General features: G+C 43.5%; 2 protein-coding genes across 2 annotated transcripts; both read left to right on the top strand.

The window, feature by feature from the left end:
• Positions 5542–6930, top strand: LOC8085992 (cytosolic sulfotransferase 10). The gene is made up of 2 exons (XM_002451235.2): positions 5542–5612; positions 5703–6930. The coding sequence occupies exons 1-2, from the start codon at positions 5595–5597 to the stop codon at positions 6693–6695; spliced, it is 1011 nt and encodes a 336-aa protein (XP_002451280.2). The 5' UTR covers positions 5542–5594; the 3' UTR covers positions 6696–6930.
• On the top strand, positions 11682–13530 carry LOC8085991 (9-beta-pimara-7,15-diene oxidase). The gene is made up of 2 exons (XM_002451234.1): positions 11682–12632; positions 12904–13530. The coding sequence occupies exons 1-2, from the start codon at positions 11682–11684 to the stop codon at positions 13528–13530; spliced, it is 1578 nt and encodes a 525-aa protein (XP_002451279.1).

Here is a 14581-nt window from a genome sequence, read left to right as displayed (position 1 = left end):
AATCTCTCCTTCCACCTCTCTCATGCGCTCCTTTGGATCAACATCCTGCGGTCCAGATTAGAGTTTGCACAGTTTGCACGGAAGATGAGTTTGCACTAGATCCGTTCCACCTCTCTCATGCGCTCCTTTGGATCAACATCCTGCGGTCCGGATTAGAGTTTGCACAGTTTGCACGGAAGATGAGTTTGCACTAGATCCATTGCCATTTATCTATTACTAAATCATACCCATGCATCGCTGCACAATACAAATTTTCTAGCATTGTTTCTACCTCTGCTCTCAGTGGTCGGACAAAGCACGACTACTCGTTTGGATAGAGACATAGCTTCACACGCCCAACACACATAGATAGTAGAGCACGCTGGAAGTGGTAGGCATCAAAGCTAGCGCACGCCGACTGAGACGACACACCTCGCGGCCACGAACCGGCCGGCCGTGAAGACCCTGTAGAAAATTAGTTAATTTTCACACTCGTTGTACAAGATCGAAGCCGACACGATTGATTATTTAGTCCATAAACATTAACCGCCTGGTTAAACAACTAATGCTGGGGTTGGGGAATCGTATGTGTAAAACATGCATGGTTGTGTGCTTTTATGTGTTGTTCTTTTAGGAATAGAGACGACGACCACACATGTGTCACTCCACCAAGCCAAAAACGACTTAGGGTTTGGAGCTCTTCTTCTGGCCACCGTGGATCTCTAATGGAGGAGGCGGTGGTGGTGAACATCCTCCCATGCGGTGGCACGGCCTGTGGAGCGGCGCGGCACGGCCTCGGTCGGCGACACATGTCCTCTGGTGCAGTGGCGAGACCACCTGAGCTGAGCAGCAGCGCAGCCTCACGGTGTGGCATCACACGATCTCCCCAGCGGCACACATGGCCTTCTCATCTGTGCACGAGGCCAGGCCCCCCTCCTACTATATATGGCATGGCGGCACACGGGTCTTCCAACATGGTGTTTGTGGGGGTGAACAACGTGTGTCTAATCGGCCTCACCAACCTGCTGATCTGCCTCTCTATTCGGACTTCCCTCTGCTACATGCAAGGTCATGTGCGTCTATGAGCAGTCTAGGCTCTACCAGTGTGTGATCCAAATCAGTGTCAACATACTTTTTCCCTAAGATTTAACCCATTGCTATAATTGTTCCTGTATTAGGGGTAAGCTTTATGTGATCTAGAGTTGTGGACTGGTACCCCTTTTGGATAATCTATTATTTGCCATGATAAATAGTTTTTCGATGAGAGCAATCTGATATCTAAAACTGAAAGAACAACAGGTGAAAATAGCAAAGGATTGGTTACAAAAGTAATATTGCTGAGACTCAAAACATTGGTATTCATTATAGTGTATATAATGTGGCCAATGCAATGTAATTATTATGGTGTTAATTTTCGCGTTGCAATGTACGGGCATAATGCTACTAAAAACATGAGTTCATTGTTCATGGAATGATGTTAGTAATAGCTGTGAACAAAGATGCACCTTTGTACATACAATATAATTCTTTTTAATGGTGAACGGTTCAGATCATTATCTAGGGTTGTAACGGTTGACGGTATGAACAACGTTCTTGTAGTGGTTGACATATGAGCGAGCTCACATGCATGCACATCAGGGGGGGGGGGGGAGAAAAACAAAGAAAGGGGGTAGTGAAGAGTAGACGGATTGAAGGCCAGAAACGGGCCGAGACACTATCACCTCACCAATGCTTACAATGGGCCTGCTGATTTTTGAATTTCTCTACAACGGGCTGGACTTCACGTGCTGCACTCCACTGTGGTATGACAAAATGTGAGAGCCCATGTATGAGACAAGGAATTTTAGGGGAAACCAGCATGCATTTTTAGGCGTAGAAGCAAAGCATGTGAATAGCGGCCAGCATCAGTGGCGGAGGACGAAAAAAAATTAAGGTATGGCGAGATCGATAAGTAAAGTAATCTCTCTCAAAACGGTTCACTAGACATAGTGATAGTAAAGCACAAAGTACAAGCATTTAGGATATAAAAAATTATAGAAAATACATACAAAGTCAACTAACCATGTGACGATGAAGCTTTATTTACGCCTAGGCAATTGCATTTGCCTATCTTTCATGTTTTGAAACGTTTTCTTGATCTTCTCAGGATCAATTCCGGATTGAACTCAGTTATTGTCCCGGCGTGGTGCGGAGATGCCATGATGGGGGAAGTGGGCGAGGAATGAGCGGATGCGGGAAGTGAGCATAGAACAACGTCCATCCGTCTAGACGTTTGTTATATATCATTACCGTGATAAAAAGGACACCGTCTTACAAAAATTATTTGTGTACTAGAGGGAGGCACCATCTACATATATACATGAATAGTGCAGTAATGACACAAGTCATATATACAAGCAGAACAAACAAATAACAATGATTGGCTGCAGAAAACACTCGCATAAATAATTAATTAAATAAAGGAGACAAACATTCTGAAGCAGCGAGTAGTATGATTTTGTATGTGCCCAATGAGTATTACATATCATGACTATCTAGCTGCATGCTGCCCTAGGAGTTGTGTTGATTAATTAGCCAGACGACTACAAATTATTTAGGATCAATCGAGCAATAGAGGCAGGCCTCTAGTAATTCATGTGTGCGTGTATAGCTCCTATTGGCGCAACGATGATAAAACCACGAAGTGTTTGTGTGGGTCATTGCATTGTAAAATGCATTCCCGAGACTGGTATATATACATGTACAAGCAGCTGTAGGACCCTCTGGCTGTGCTTATCCTTTCAGCGTAACTTTGACACATAGCTCATTAGCTTGCATTAGGTGTCACAACCTGATGTTACATTGGCCAGCTCTCTGAAATATCAATCCTGAAATGTTGGTGTGAATGTCTAGGAAAGTAGGAGTTGTTGTTGGTGTTATTATATTTGTTGAAATTAAGTGATAATTATATTGCTTACCCTTTTTTTATGTAACATACGATAGGCTTACTGATTTGTCAGCCATTTGAGCTAATGACGACTATGGCCACTGTATGCAACTCGAAGTGACGACTTCTTGATAAATTAGGGAGTATATATGGACCAGCAACTAAAGACTACGACACTAACAATAATGGATTTATATGTCATTATACTGCATGCTTATCAGTTGGTACATGCGTACAAAGCTTGTGTGTGAAATATTTATGGATCAGTTTTTCTAACTATGAGTTAAGAGCAGGTATAATGATTCATGCGCAGATTAAAAAAACCAGGATAGTGATGCAAGGCCGGACTAATCATGATGCGTAGTTGATTGCTCAAAAAAAATAATGATGTATACATATGTACACAATTATTGGTGAAATAGAACATAGCTGAGGAGATTCTTCCTCCTACCTCAAATATGTCCTTCGTGCCTATACAGCTGAGGTCGACATAAGTACTACGGGAACAAAACATATTAACCATGCACTTAACTAAACGCCCACTTGCCAAAACAGCACAAAGGAGACACTGAAAGGTGGAATAATGCGTCAAAAATATATATTATGAGTGACACAGGTAAACAAAATGCGTCACTGCTTAGATGTCACCCATGGCTAGGAAACAAAATGCACTATTGATAAGTTATCAGAGAATCTTCCCAATTAGATGCACCGCTGAGGGATTGCAATCAGTGACACATCGGAGCAATAGTGATCGATGCACAAATTAAAAGGACCAGGATAATGATGCACAGTCGTACTAATAATGATGCGTTGTTTAGTTGATCCCATCCAAAAACGTTTCACCCCATCCCATCGAATGTTTAGATAAATGCATGGAGCATTAAATATAGATAATAAATAACTAATTGTACAGTTTAAATGTATTTTGCGAGACAAATCTTTTGAGCCTAATTACTCTATGATTGGACACTAATTGTTATCGTTACAAATATGTTACAATATTTAAAAACTTATCTTTTCGCGAACTAAAACAAGGCCTATAGTGATGCACACAACTGTTGATTAAATATAGGGCATCTTAGTATTGCTAGCTAGGAGATTCTTCCTCCTACCTCAAACTTGTCCTTCGTGCATAGGTGAGAACGATATATGTATAACATGAACAAAATATATTAACAGTACATTTATTAAGGGCACTCACAATGCAGACTTTATCATAGAGTTTAAAAGTTATTTATTACCTCAAACAATGTGGGCTTAGAGTCTAAATAAGACTTGGAGTCTTATTTTTTCCACCACTTTCTTCAATAAATATGCTGCCACATTAGCAAAATATCATAAATAATATGTAATTAATTGTCTTGGACTCTGTGATAGAGTCTTGCATTGTGAGTGCTCTAACTAAACACCACTATGTCATAACAGCAAAAAGAATACAGTTCAAGGTTGGCACACTAGTACATAAAATTTAATGGAGGTTGTCACTTTTGATTATTGGAGGTAGGCATAAGCAACCGCCTCTAATGAAAGGTCACGGTTAATGCACAGACCATGGAAGCAGGTGCTTTGCCCGCCTCGGTTAATTGTTATGAAAACCAGAAAAAAAATAAAATCATATGAATAGGCCTGCCGAGCCCATCCACAAGCCAACCAAGCTCATCCACGGGTGGCTACTACTGCTCATCGGATCCGCTGGATCCGCCGCTCTGCTCGCTGGATTTGAGCACCATGAGAAATGGTCGGGCCCCACGCTTGGCGTCGGAGAAGGAGAAGATCGAGCAACTCACTGGTGCTCTGCCACCACGCCTATGCCAGCCCTCGATCCACCTTCGGAGAGCGGACACACTAGCGAGCTCACCGGATCCACGAGCCTCGAGGCTGGATCCGTCGGATCAGTAAGCCCCAACACTGGATCTGATGCGCAGGCACTGGAGGCCCCGCTCCAGCACCGCTGCCGCTGCTAGGGTTGGAGAGGAGCGCCTTTGCCTTGCTCAGAGTGGGAGGGGTGTCGCGCCGCTGCTCGAAGGTGTGTCGTGCCGCTGCTAGCTGGCCGCCATTGCCAGGCGCCATGCCCGCCGTCACCGAGCATGTGGGGCCTCCATTGCCCGGAGCGCATGGAACCTCATGGCCAGGCATGCGCGGCCTCCACCGTCATGATTGCACGGACCCTCGCGGCTGGCGCACACGGCCTCCACTCCCTGGGTACGTGGCACCAGCCACCAGGCCCTCCACTAGGGCCAGTCGAAGATAGAGTCAGAGGAGGGAGAGGGTGTGCGATGGGAGGGCATGAGGGAGGGAGGGAGGGAGGCGCATATGAGGAAGGAATGTGAGGGAGGGAGAGAGACTGAACAATTGAAACAGAACCCTAACTCATCGTATATATATGATGAGTGCGATATTGGGCCGAATTTTAGGCTATCTGGGCCACTATTTTTAGAGACGAGCCATATAACCTGCCCGCCTCCGTATATTGATTTATGGAGACAGTTCCTTTAATATGACCGTCTTTGAAAATAGATTAATTTTTTAGACAGTTATTTTATGTTGACCGTCTCTGTAAATTGATTTTACGAGGCGAGCAAAAGGGACCACCTGTTGGTAAATAAAAAAAGTCCACCTCCATTAATATACATGCAGATGCAGTTTCTGATGGTTGGGGGAGTCAGCAGTCGCCAGGAGGGAGCTCATGGAGGATGACATTCTGGTGAGTTTTATTTGGCAATTCAATCCCGTTCTTTGTTCTTTCATCAATTGAGCTGAAGTACGTACTAAATGCTTATTCTGAAAAACACAGCTGAACACCACCACCGCGAGGAGGAAGGAGAACCATGGGCAGTACGGAGGCTTCTGGCTCGCCGAGATCATGCAAAACGCCATCGCTGCCGCTCACACACGCATCAAGTCCAACCCACCTGACATCTTGCTGGCCAGCTTGCCGAAATCCGGCACCACCTGGCTCAAGGCCCTCGCCTTCGCGACGCTGAACCGTGCCACGCACTCGCCGTCCGACGCCCAGCACCCGCTCAGGCACCACAACCCCCACGACTGCGTCGGCTTCCTGGAGATGATGGTGACCAAGGACGACGACGACGACGAGGCCCTCCTCCGTTCTCCATCACGGCCACTGCTGGTACAAACACACGTGCCCTACTCCCTGCTTCCTGATGCCATCACGGCGGAGGGCTCCGGGTGCCGGCTCGTGTACGTGTGCCGGGATCCCAAGGACATGCTGGTCTCCTTCTGGAACTTCCACCTCAAGGAGGGACCGACTTTGGCCGCTGCCGGTGGCGGCGGCGCCTGGGTCGGCGACTCGTCGGCGGCGGCAGCAGGCCTGACCAAATTCGAGGACGTCTTCGAGCTCTTCTGCGAGGGACGGTACCCTGGAGGCCCCTACTGGCTCAACGCCATGGAGTTCTGGCATGAGAGCCAGAGGAGGCCCAACGAGGTGCTGTTCCTGAGGTACGAAGACATGCTGGGTGATCCGGTCGGTAATGTCAAGAAGCTAGCAGCGTTCATGGGGTGTGCGTTCGAGGAGGAGGAGGAGGGGGATGGGGTCGTGGAGCAGATCGTGGAGCTCTGCAGCTTGGAGAGTCTGAAGAGCATGGAGGTGAACAAGAATGGCACTACGGTGCTGTCCTTCAGGAATGAGGCGTACTTCAGGAAGGGAAAGGTTGGTGACTGGAAAAACTACATGACGGTGGACATGGCGGCGAGGCTGGATAAGATTGTTGAGGAGGCCACTCGAGGTTCTGGACTCACCTTTGCAGGATCAGTGTTGCATAATTAATAATAAGATTGTTCAACCCTCTCTATATTTACCATCATATAATATATAGCTATATATATAAGATGAAATATGGCAGTACGCACTACATGAAAACTGGGCTTTGCCGACCGCTAAAATCATGGTTGTACAAGAAAACAGGTTGGAACCTCATGTGTGTGTGTCAGTTTTTGTGGTTGTACAAGAAAATACGGATCACACATCTTTGTTATATAATGAAATTATGTTCTTCATTTCAGACACCATGGTCGTCGTTCCTAGTTTACTTTCTTAATAATGGAGATCAGGCATATATGGTTGGACCAATGCAGATTTCATCTTGATAAAAGAATAAGGTCTCTCTTTTGGTGGAGCTCCTAGGAAAGAGATAATATTTTATCTTTTCCATGAAAATAAACTAGGAGCTAGTGTACCAGGGTTCAAATTTATGAATTTTATGAGCTGCAGTAGGACTTTTTTTTTACTGAACTGGAGGGCCTAGAGTCCCTGCAGGAATTTATTTAAAAGTAAGTACAAACAAGCAGGGAAGAAGTTACATAGGGGTTAGAAAGGAGTTACAGAACAAAATCAAGAGACAAAGAAACAAAGAAAGAAAAGAAAGCTATTGCAAGAATCAATTACAGGCTTAGGATCCATTGATCAAAAAAATTAGAAAGGCCTACTTTCATTCTCAGAGCGACAAGCCGTAATTCTTTGAAGAAACTTTCTCTGCATTGCTGGAAATGCATCTGATTATTGTTGAATATCATGTCATTTCTGGCCTGCCAGATTGTCCATGCCATTAAGACGATGGCGATCATAAAGAACTGACTTTGCAACTGATCTTTGATTGCCATAATGTTAACAAAGGTTCCTTCTCCCTGGACCGTACTGAGATTTAAAATCCCCCAACATTGTTGTGCAAAAGGGCATTGCCAGAAGAAGTGTTCCAAGGTTTCCTCCTGTGTAGAGAGGCAGAACACACAACTAAAGGAATCCAGTTGCATCTGTTTTCTTCTTAGTAAGTTTCTCGTATTTAGCCTATCATTCATTAGGAGCCAAAAGAAGACTTTGTGTTTTGGTTGGCAAAAACACTTCCATAGCCATTTGAAGGCGCCTCAATATCTTGGTGACCTGAGATGTGCCTGTAAGCAGTTTTTGATGTGAAAAACGGGGTCCCCCTTGAATAAGTCCAGGTGTCATTGACGTGCTCTTCCAAAGACGTTGCTTCTCTTATCTGATCTATTTCCTGTACTTGATCAAAGGAAATTTGGGAGAGGGGGAGGATAAACAGACTGGTGAGATCATCCTGTTCAAAGGCCTGCTTTTGACTGTGATATGCTTGTTTCTGACAAAGGAAAAGGCTTGAGGGAAGAGCAACTGCAACGGTTGAGAGTTAGGATGCCAATTGTCTTGCCAGAAAAAACAAGTTTTCCCGCTTTTGACTTGAACATTGGCCAGTTGTTTGAAAATGTCTAACAACTTCATAATATCTCTCTACCAAAAGGACCTCTTTTCACAATTCCTGGTAGCCTATTATTTCTCTAGTGTTTTTCCCACACTAGATTGACCCATGGAATGTCTTTTTTGTTGAAGAATTTATTTAGGTTTTTCATCAACAGAGATTGATTTTGCACTTGTAGGTTAATGATGCCAAGGCCTCCTTCCTTTTTTTTCTTTACAGACCATTTTCCAAGCTACTTTGGGCCCTCCTCGTCCATTTACATTAGATCCCCTCCACAAGCAATTTCTTCTGAATTTATCAATTTGCTTTATGACTGCTTTTGGGAGCTCCAAGGTAGAAGGTTGGCAAAGCTGAGAAAACTGCATTCGTGACTTGAAGTCTGCCTGCTTGATTTAACATGGAATAGATCCCCCCAAGCCTCCTTTCACATTTATTAATTTACTAAAGGTAAGAAATCTACAATTTTGGGCTTTGTCGTTCCCAGGGATAAACCAAGGTAAGTGAAGGGGAGGGTACCCTTGGAGCAACCAAAAGTAGCCGATAGATACTCTATGTGGCCTTAAACGAATGCATTGGTGTTGTCTGACTTGAATGTCGCTTATGCGCACTTGCAATCACTCTTATACATGTTTATATGGTTCCCGTGTTTCTTAGTTGAAATTTTTTTAATTTTATTTCATTTAGTAGCTAAAATATTCAAAATTCAAAATACTTATAAAAATAGCAACCCTAAACTCATAAATCATATGTTTAGATCATCATACTTGTTCACTGTGTCATCCTTGTCTCAAAACATGTGAATCAACCATTTAGGTCATCAAACTTGTTTGGTTGTGTCATCTTGGCCGGAATCAAAACTCATAAAACACATGTTTAAGTTCTTAAAATTATTGAGTCGTATCATCTCGGTCCCTAAACTCGTAGATCACCCGTTTAGATCTTCAATCTATATTCGAGTCGTAGAGCCAGCCTAAATGGGTATAGACATGTCTCTGTATGCATGGTCCGAAGATCACACTAGTATAGGGGCAATACTATATAGGCGGTTGGTAACCTATTTCTACTAGCGTTTTCAATACCGCCTGCGTTGGAGGCCAGTAGAAATGAGCTAATTCCACATGTGGTTCCTTGTGAGCCGCCTGTAGAAAATATTTCCAGAGACGACTCTCTTAGGAATCGCTTGTGGAATTTTTTCCCACTGGCTAAGTCACAAGTCGCGCAATCTTTCACGTAAAATTGCGCGCTACACGGCTAGTGGGATTCGAACCTCAGACCTCGCCCTCGCGCGTAACCTCCTCTTCCACTCCACCTATCACTCAAATGTGTTTATATTAGAGTTTAGTTCCCCACAAATTATCCTAAACTGGACATACATTAATTATTTGAGGCCCAACAGATTCAAATGGAAAAGATGTCAACTATAAAGTTTCATAACTTTTCAAGATCTACAACTTTTATATTGGTAGTTTCTCCATCTGAGGTCATTTACAAAATTTGAGAAATTCAAACGTTGTTTTCGACGACAAGATGATCTCAATGAAAAATTATCAACTATAAAATTTCATAACTTTTCGAGATCTACAACTTTCATTTTGATAGTTTTTTTAAATGAGGTCATTTGAAAAGCTCAAAAAAATCAATTTTAAATTATTTTTATAGTTGGTTTTTTCTTAAGCAACCGCATGTAGAAATATGATTTTTAGTGGTGGTTCCTTAGAAAAACCGTCTTGTGTGGAAAACCGTCTGTGAAGATACATTACCACAATGTAAATGTAACCATCTTTACAGACGGTTGGACATGTGATAACTAAAACCGTCTATGGTATAAAAGAAGAACATCGGCGTTGTACTCTTTTCTACTAGCGTAAGAAGCTCATTCTTATCTAGGTGATATAGTGGGGCCCATTTTAATCCTTCGATCATAATTGGTGCTTTTCTTTATTTCCATCTCTATCATCTGCCTCAACCAGCTGCATCATGTCAGATACGTATTGTGATCACCTCGTGCTTGATTTTTATCCTTCTTTATTAATTTCCATTATTATATGAGCACCGCCACGAGCACAATGGATCCACATGGGCCACCCATCCATGCATGCTCACTGGATCCGCATGGGCCACCACTATGGGCTCGCTGGATCCACATGGGCCGCCACCAGCACCACACTACTCAAGAATGTCAGATACGCATGGCCTGCTGCTTCTTCTTAGATCAAAACAAGGAATTAGAACCGCACAAGCGCTAGCTTCTGCCCCAAGCTTTATTCATGTCCTGTATAAGTCTTTTAAAAACATTGTGTGGCGGCTTTCCTTTCCTCTAACTAACTCGTGGACTAGCTTCATGATTTGCATTATTTATTAGCTGTCACAAGTATTTCATATATTACGAATACTCCAAAAATGTCATGGTCATGGTGCGCAACTGTCGTCATCCGGCAAGTCGTAGGACTCAGTTTCTATACTCCCCTTGTAATATGTGTATTCTATAATTTCTAGGACATATTAACAAAAGATGCATATATCCTCACTTTGTTTCTATATAAGACAGTATTAATTATCAATAAAATTAGTAGTGACTGGTTGATAAATAGAAAATTTTAAATGCAAAACTAGTTTCTGATTTCGGGAATGCCTTGTATTTGAGAATAAATTTTGAATGCTAGAATATCCTATATTATAGGACGGAGGGAGTATGTTATATTAATGGAGCTGTTGTTGACAGCTAGCTATCTCGTTAATGAAATACAACAGCGACAGTTGCATGTGCTGGAATTGACCAGATTCAGATTGAAACACAGCAGAGCAGGTGGAGACATCTTGAGAGGTACCTAAATTTGATTGGCAGGATTAGCCCATTATCTAAGGTGTTGCACATTCCCGTATGATGCGTTTCTACAGTACTGGAATATTTGACCACCTGGGTTTGTTCGATGTGTGTTGATACCATTTTGTCTTACATATCAGGTCGCGCATGCAGTGGCTCCCCTGCTGTTTCATCCGTCATTTCATACTAGTCTGTCTTATGTTCCATGATTATATTTTTCTCGTCTTTGATATGACACAAGCTCTGAAGAGCTTATGTTTTTTTGTATTTTGGTCTTAGTCATCAACAACTAGTCCCACAGCTCACACATTAGAAAATTCCTCTTCGATACCAACAGAGAAAATAACTTGATTATCTTTGTGTTGTGACCGCTCTCTTTGCATTGTTAAGGACATTGAGTGGTAGACTACACTCTTAATTGCAACGATGCCATAATGGTAGTTCAATATAGAAACTTAGATAGTTTCTTTGGTGTCCAAAATTAATGTCAAGAGAATACTCAAGATACTACAATTCGTTATTACTACTGTACTAGATTTGTGTTCTTTTTTGGATGTACACGTATCTAATTCAGTATAGTTTTATATACAGTACAAACTATACTCTACTATAAGTAGAAGTCATCTCGATCGTATGCCGATGAGATAAGTTGCATTTGTACGTATAGAAATCTGAATACCCTTTATTCACTGCTCATCTTCCTATTCAGCTAGCATCGTCCATGGAGATAAGCCGAATCGGCCTCATCTTCCTGTTTCTCCTTTCACTGCTGATCCTTGTATCATCCTTGAGGCAGCGTCCGAGAGCAAACTCCAAGAAAAAGCGTCCTCCGGGACCATGGGCTCTCCCCTTCGTCGGCAGCATCCACCACATGGTCACCTCGCAGCCACAGGCTGCCCTCCGGGAGCTCGCCGACAAGCACGGGCCAGTGATGTACCTGCGGCTGGGGCAGACGGACACCGTCATCGTCTCCTCACCGGCGGCAGCTCAGGAGGTTCTCCAGGCCAACGACCTCGACTTCGCGTCACGGCCGTGTCTCATCGGCCCGGGGATCATCTGCTACGGCAACCTCGACGTGGCCTTTGCGCCGTACGGCAGCTACTGGCGGGCACTGCGCAAGCTCTGCACCATCGAGCTCCTCAGCGCGCGCAAGGTCAGGCACTTCGCTTCCTACAGGGAGAGGCAAACCATGTCCCTGGTTGCAGAGATCCGTGCCACCGCCGCTGCCGCTGCCGCTGCCGGAGCTAATAAACCTAAACCTGTGAACATCCGTGGGCTGCTGGTGTCATGCACCAACACAATAACGTCGCTGGCGACCTTCGGCGATGTCTGCAGCCAAGAGCGCAAAGAGCAGTTCCTGTCCGCAGTGGCTGTGGCGCTGAACCACAGCATGGGTTTCTGCGTCTCAGACATGTTCCCATCACTGTGGTTCGTGGACGTTGTTACTGGTGTGACACGCCGGCTGTGGAGGGCGCACCGGCAGCTCGACGAATTGTTCGACAAGATCATCGAAGACTGTGAACAGAGGAGGAAGGAACGCAAGGTTAAGAGTGGTGGAGGAGAGGATGAGGCTGCTGCAGAAAATGATCTTCTGAGCATCATGCTGAGGGTCCGGGATGAGGAGGACCTAGAATTCCCCTTCAACAACACCAACATCAAGGCCATCATATTTGTAGGTCCTGCACTGTGAGGCTAACTACCCAAAAATATTTGGCATCATAAAAGGATTAGAGGTTACTATATATCAGATCTAGTACAGGCCGGTTACTATATATCAGATATAGAATGCAACTATCTAGGAACTTAACTTAAGCAGCAGACTAATCTGAAAGTTTGGATCTCCTGTTTCAAACTGAAAGTTGAAACTTATAAGTACTAGGGTATGGTAGCAGTTTTTTTTCCTCATGCATCATTTTGACTGTTCTTCTATCAATGAAATGTAGGATTTATTCACAGGAGGGACAGAAACAATTTCATCTTTAGCTGAGTGGGTCATGTCCGAGCTCATGCGACATCCGGGAGAAATGGCTAAGGCGCAAGCAGAGGTGCGGGAAGCCTTTAACAACATAAACCCTCATCATCATGAATCTTGTATGGACAGGCTACACTACACGAGGATGGTGATCAAGGAGACACTACGGCTTCACCCACCTCTCCCCCTTCTCCTACCCCGTCTCTGCCGGAACACCTGTGACATTGGTGGGTTTGAGATCACAAAAGGTTCTAGGGTGATCATCAATGCATGGGCAATTGCAAGAAGCCCAATGTACTGGGACAATGCTGAGGAGTTCAGGCCAGCAAGATTTGAGAACACAATGGCTGAATATAGAGGCACAGAATTTTATTACTTGCCATTTGGTAGTGGGAGGAGGATGTGTCCTGGCTCGGGCTTCGGGATGGCCACATTGGAGCTCATAGTGGCACGGCTTCTCTACTACTTTGATTGGAGCCTTCCAGGCAAAATGCTCCCAGAGGAGGTCAACATGGAAACAATAGTTGGCTCAACAGCAAGGAGACGCAACCAGCTACACCTTGTTGCGACGCCTTATGATGTTCCAATTGAAATGTGAAGACCCCAGTAGAACTGAACACTCCACTGATTTTTGGTGGTCTTATCCTTTTCACGTGCCTTAATGTCAAAAAAGCTTTCATGGTTTTAGTGCAAAGTACATTACAGATGTAAAAATGCACTGAAGAAGAATGCATGCGTTGGCTCTTTTGAATTGTATGTCGGTCCTATCACGTCAGTTTGTTTATCAACTATGAAGCATAAATACAGTTCTGTTCAACTTTTACACATTAAAAACACACAAAGCTTTTCTATTACTGCTTCGTTAAACATACACTACAGCGGAGATGATATCTATGGTCGGTCTTAGGCAGTTTTCAGAACTGACACTGCCCTAGGACTGAAAAGATGTGTCCTTTCTAGCATAGGGCTTCCAACATCCTTGGAGATCCATTTACATTGGCAATTGACTTAACACAGCTGCCCCTGGTGTTAGCTTTTTTTTTTTTTTTTTGAAGAGCCTGGATGGCCCAAAACCCCTACAGTTAAAATTTATTTATTACTAGGTAAATGTCTTTGCATTGTACGGGGGGCAAATTTTTTTGAGTGAACCTTAGTAATTGGACATGAGTGTATGAGCTATGAGGACTTTGTATTGGATGCGGACAAGTATATTTTGTTTTTGTATTGGAATCTGATAGGACGCGAACGCATGAACTTTGAAGACTTCGTATTGAACACGCATGGACATATAGATTTGGTCTTTCAATCAGAACTAGGTGCACAAACATGTGTCGAGTGAATGATGAATATTGATCTTGACCCGATCACATGTAATCTATTCAATCCATTTTATATTGCAACACCTATGTTCACCACACCTATTTAAGGTGAATTTGAGGAAATTATTATTTGCATATGTCTACCTTATTAAAATTGTTTTATTTGATTTTTTAGGAATTTAATTTTTTTCTCATGGAGAGATTTTATTCCTCTCATTTTTTATTTATGAATGTGTGCATGATTTTGTTTCATCGGTGTCAGCAAAGATTTCCTGTGTATGAATATGTGCATAATTTTTTGGGTTGCCGTAAGCAAAGACTTTGTCAAAT

Source organism: Sorghum bicolor, chromosome 5, assembly GCF_000003195.3.
Source record: "Sorghum bicolor cultivar BTx623 chromosome 5, Sorghum_bicolor_NCBIv3, whole genome shotgun sequence".
In the NCBI taxonomy this organism is placed as follows: Eukaryota; Viridiplantae; Streptophyta; class Magnoliopsida; order Poales; family Poaceae; genus Sorghum; species Sorghum bicolor.
The sequence above is the reverse complement of the archived record's forward strand: the minus strand, read 5'-3'. Positions and strand labels throughout refer to the sequence as shown.

Bases quoted from the DNA above. Each gene is read 5' to 3' on its own strand.
- LOC8085991 (XM_002451234.1), top strand. From the start codon at position 11,682: ATGGAGATAAGCCGAATCGGCCTCATCTTCCTGTTTCTCCTTTCACTG. The intron at 12,633-12,903 runs GTAGGTCCTGCA...AATGAAATGTAG, and splicing joins ACATCAAGGCCATCATATTT to GATTTATTCACAGGAGGGAC.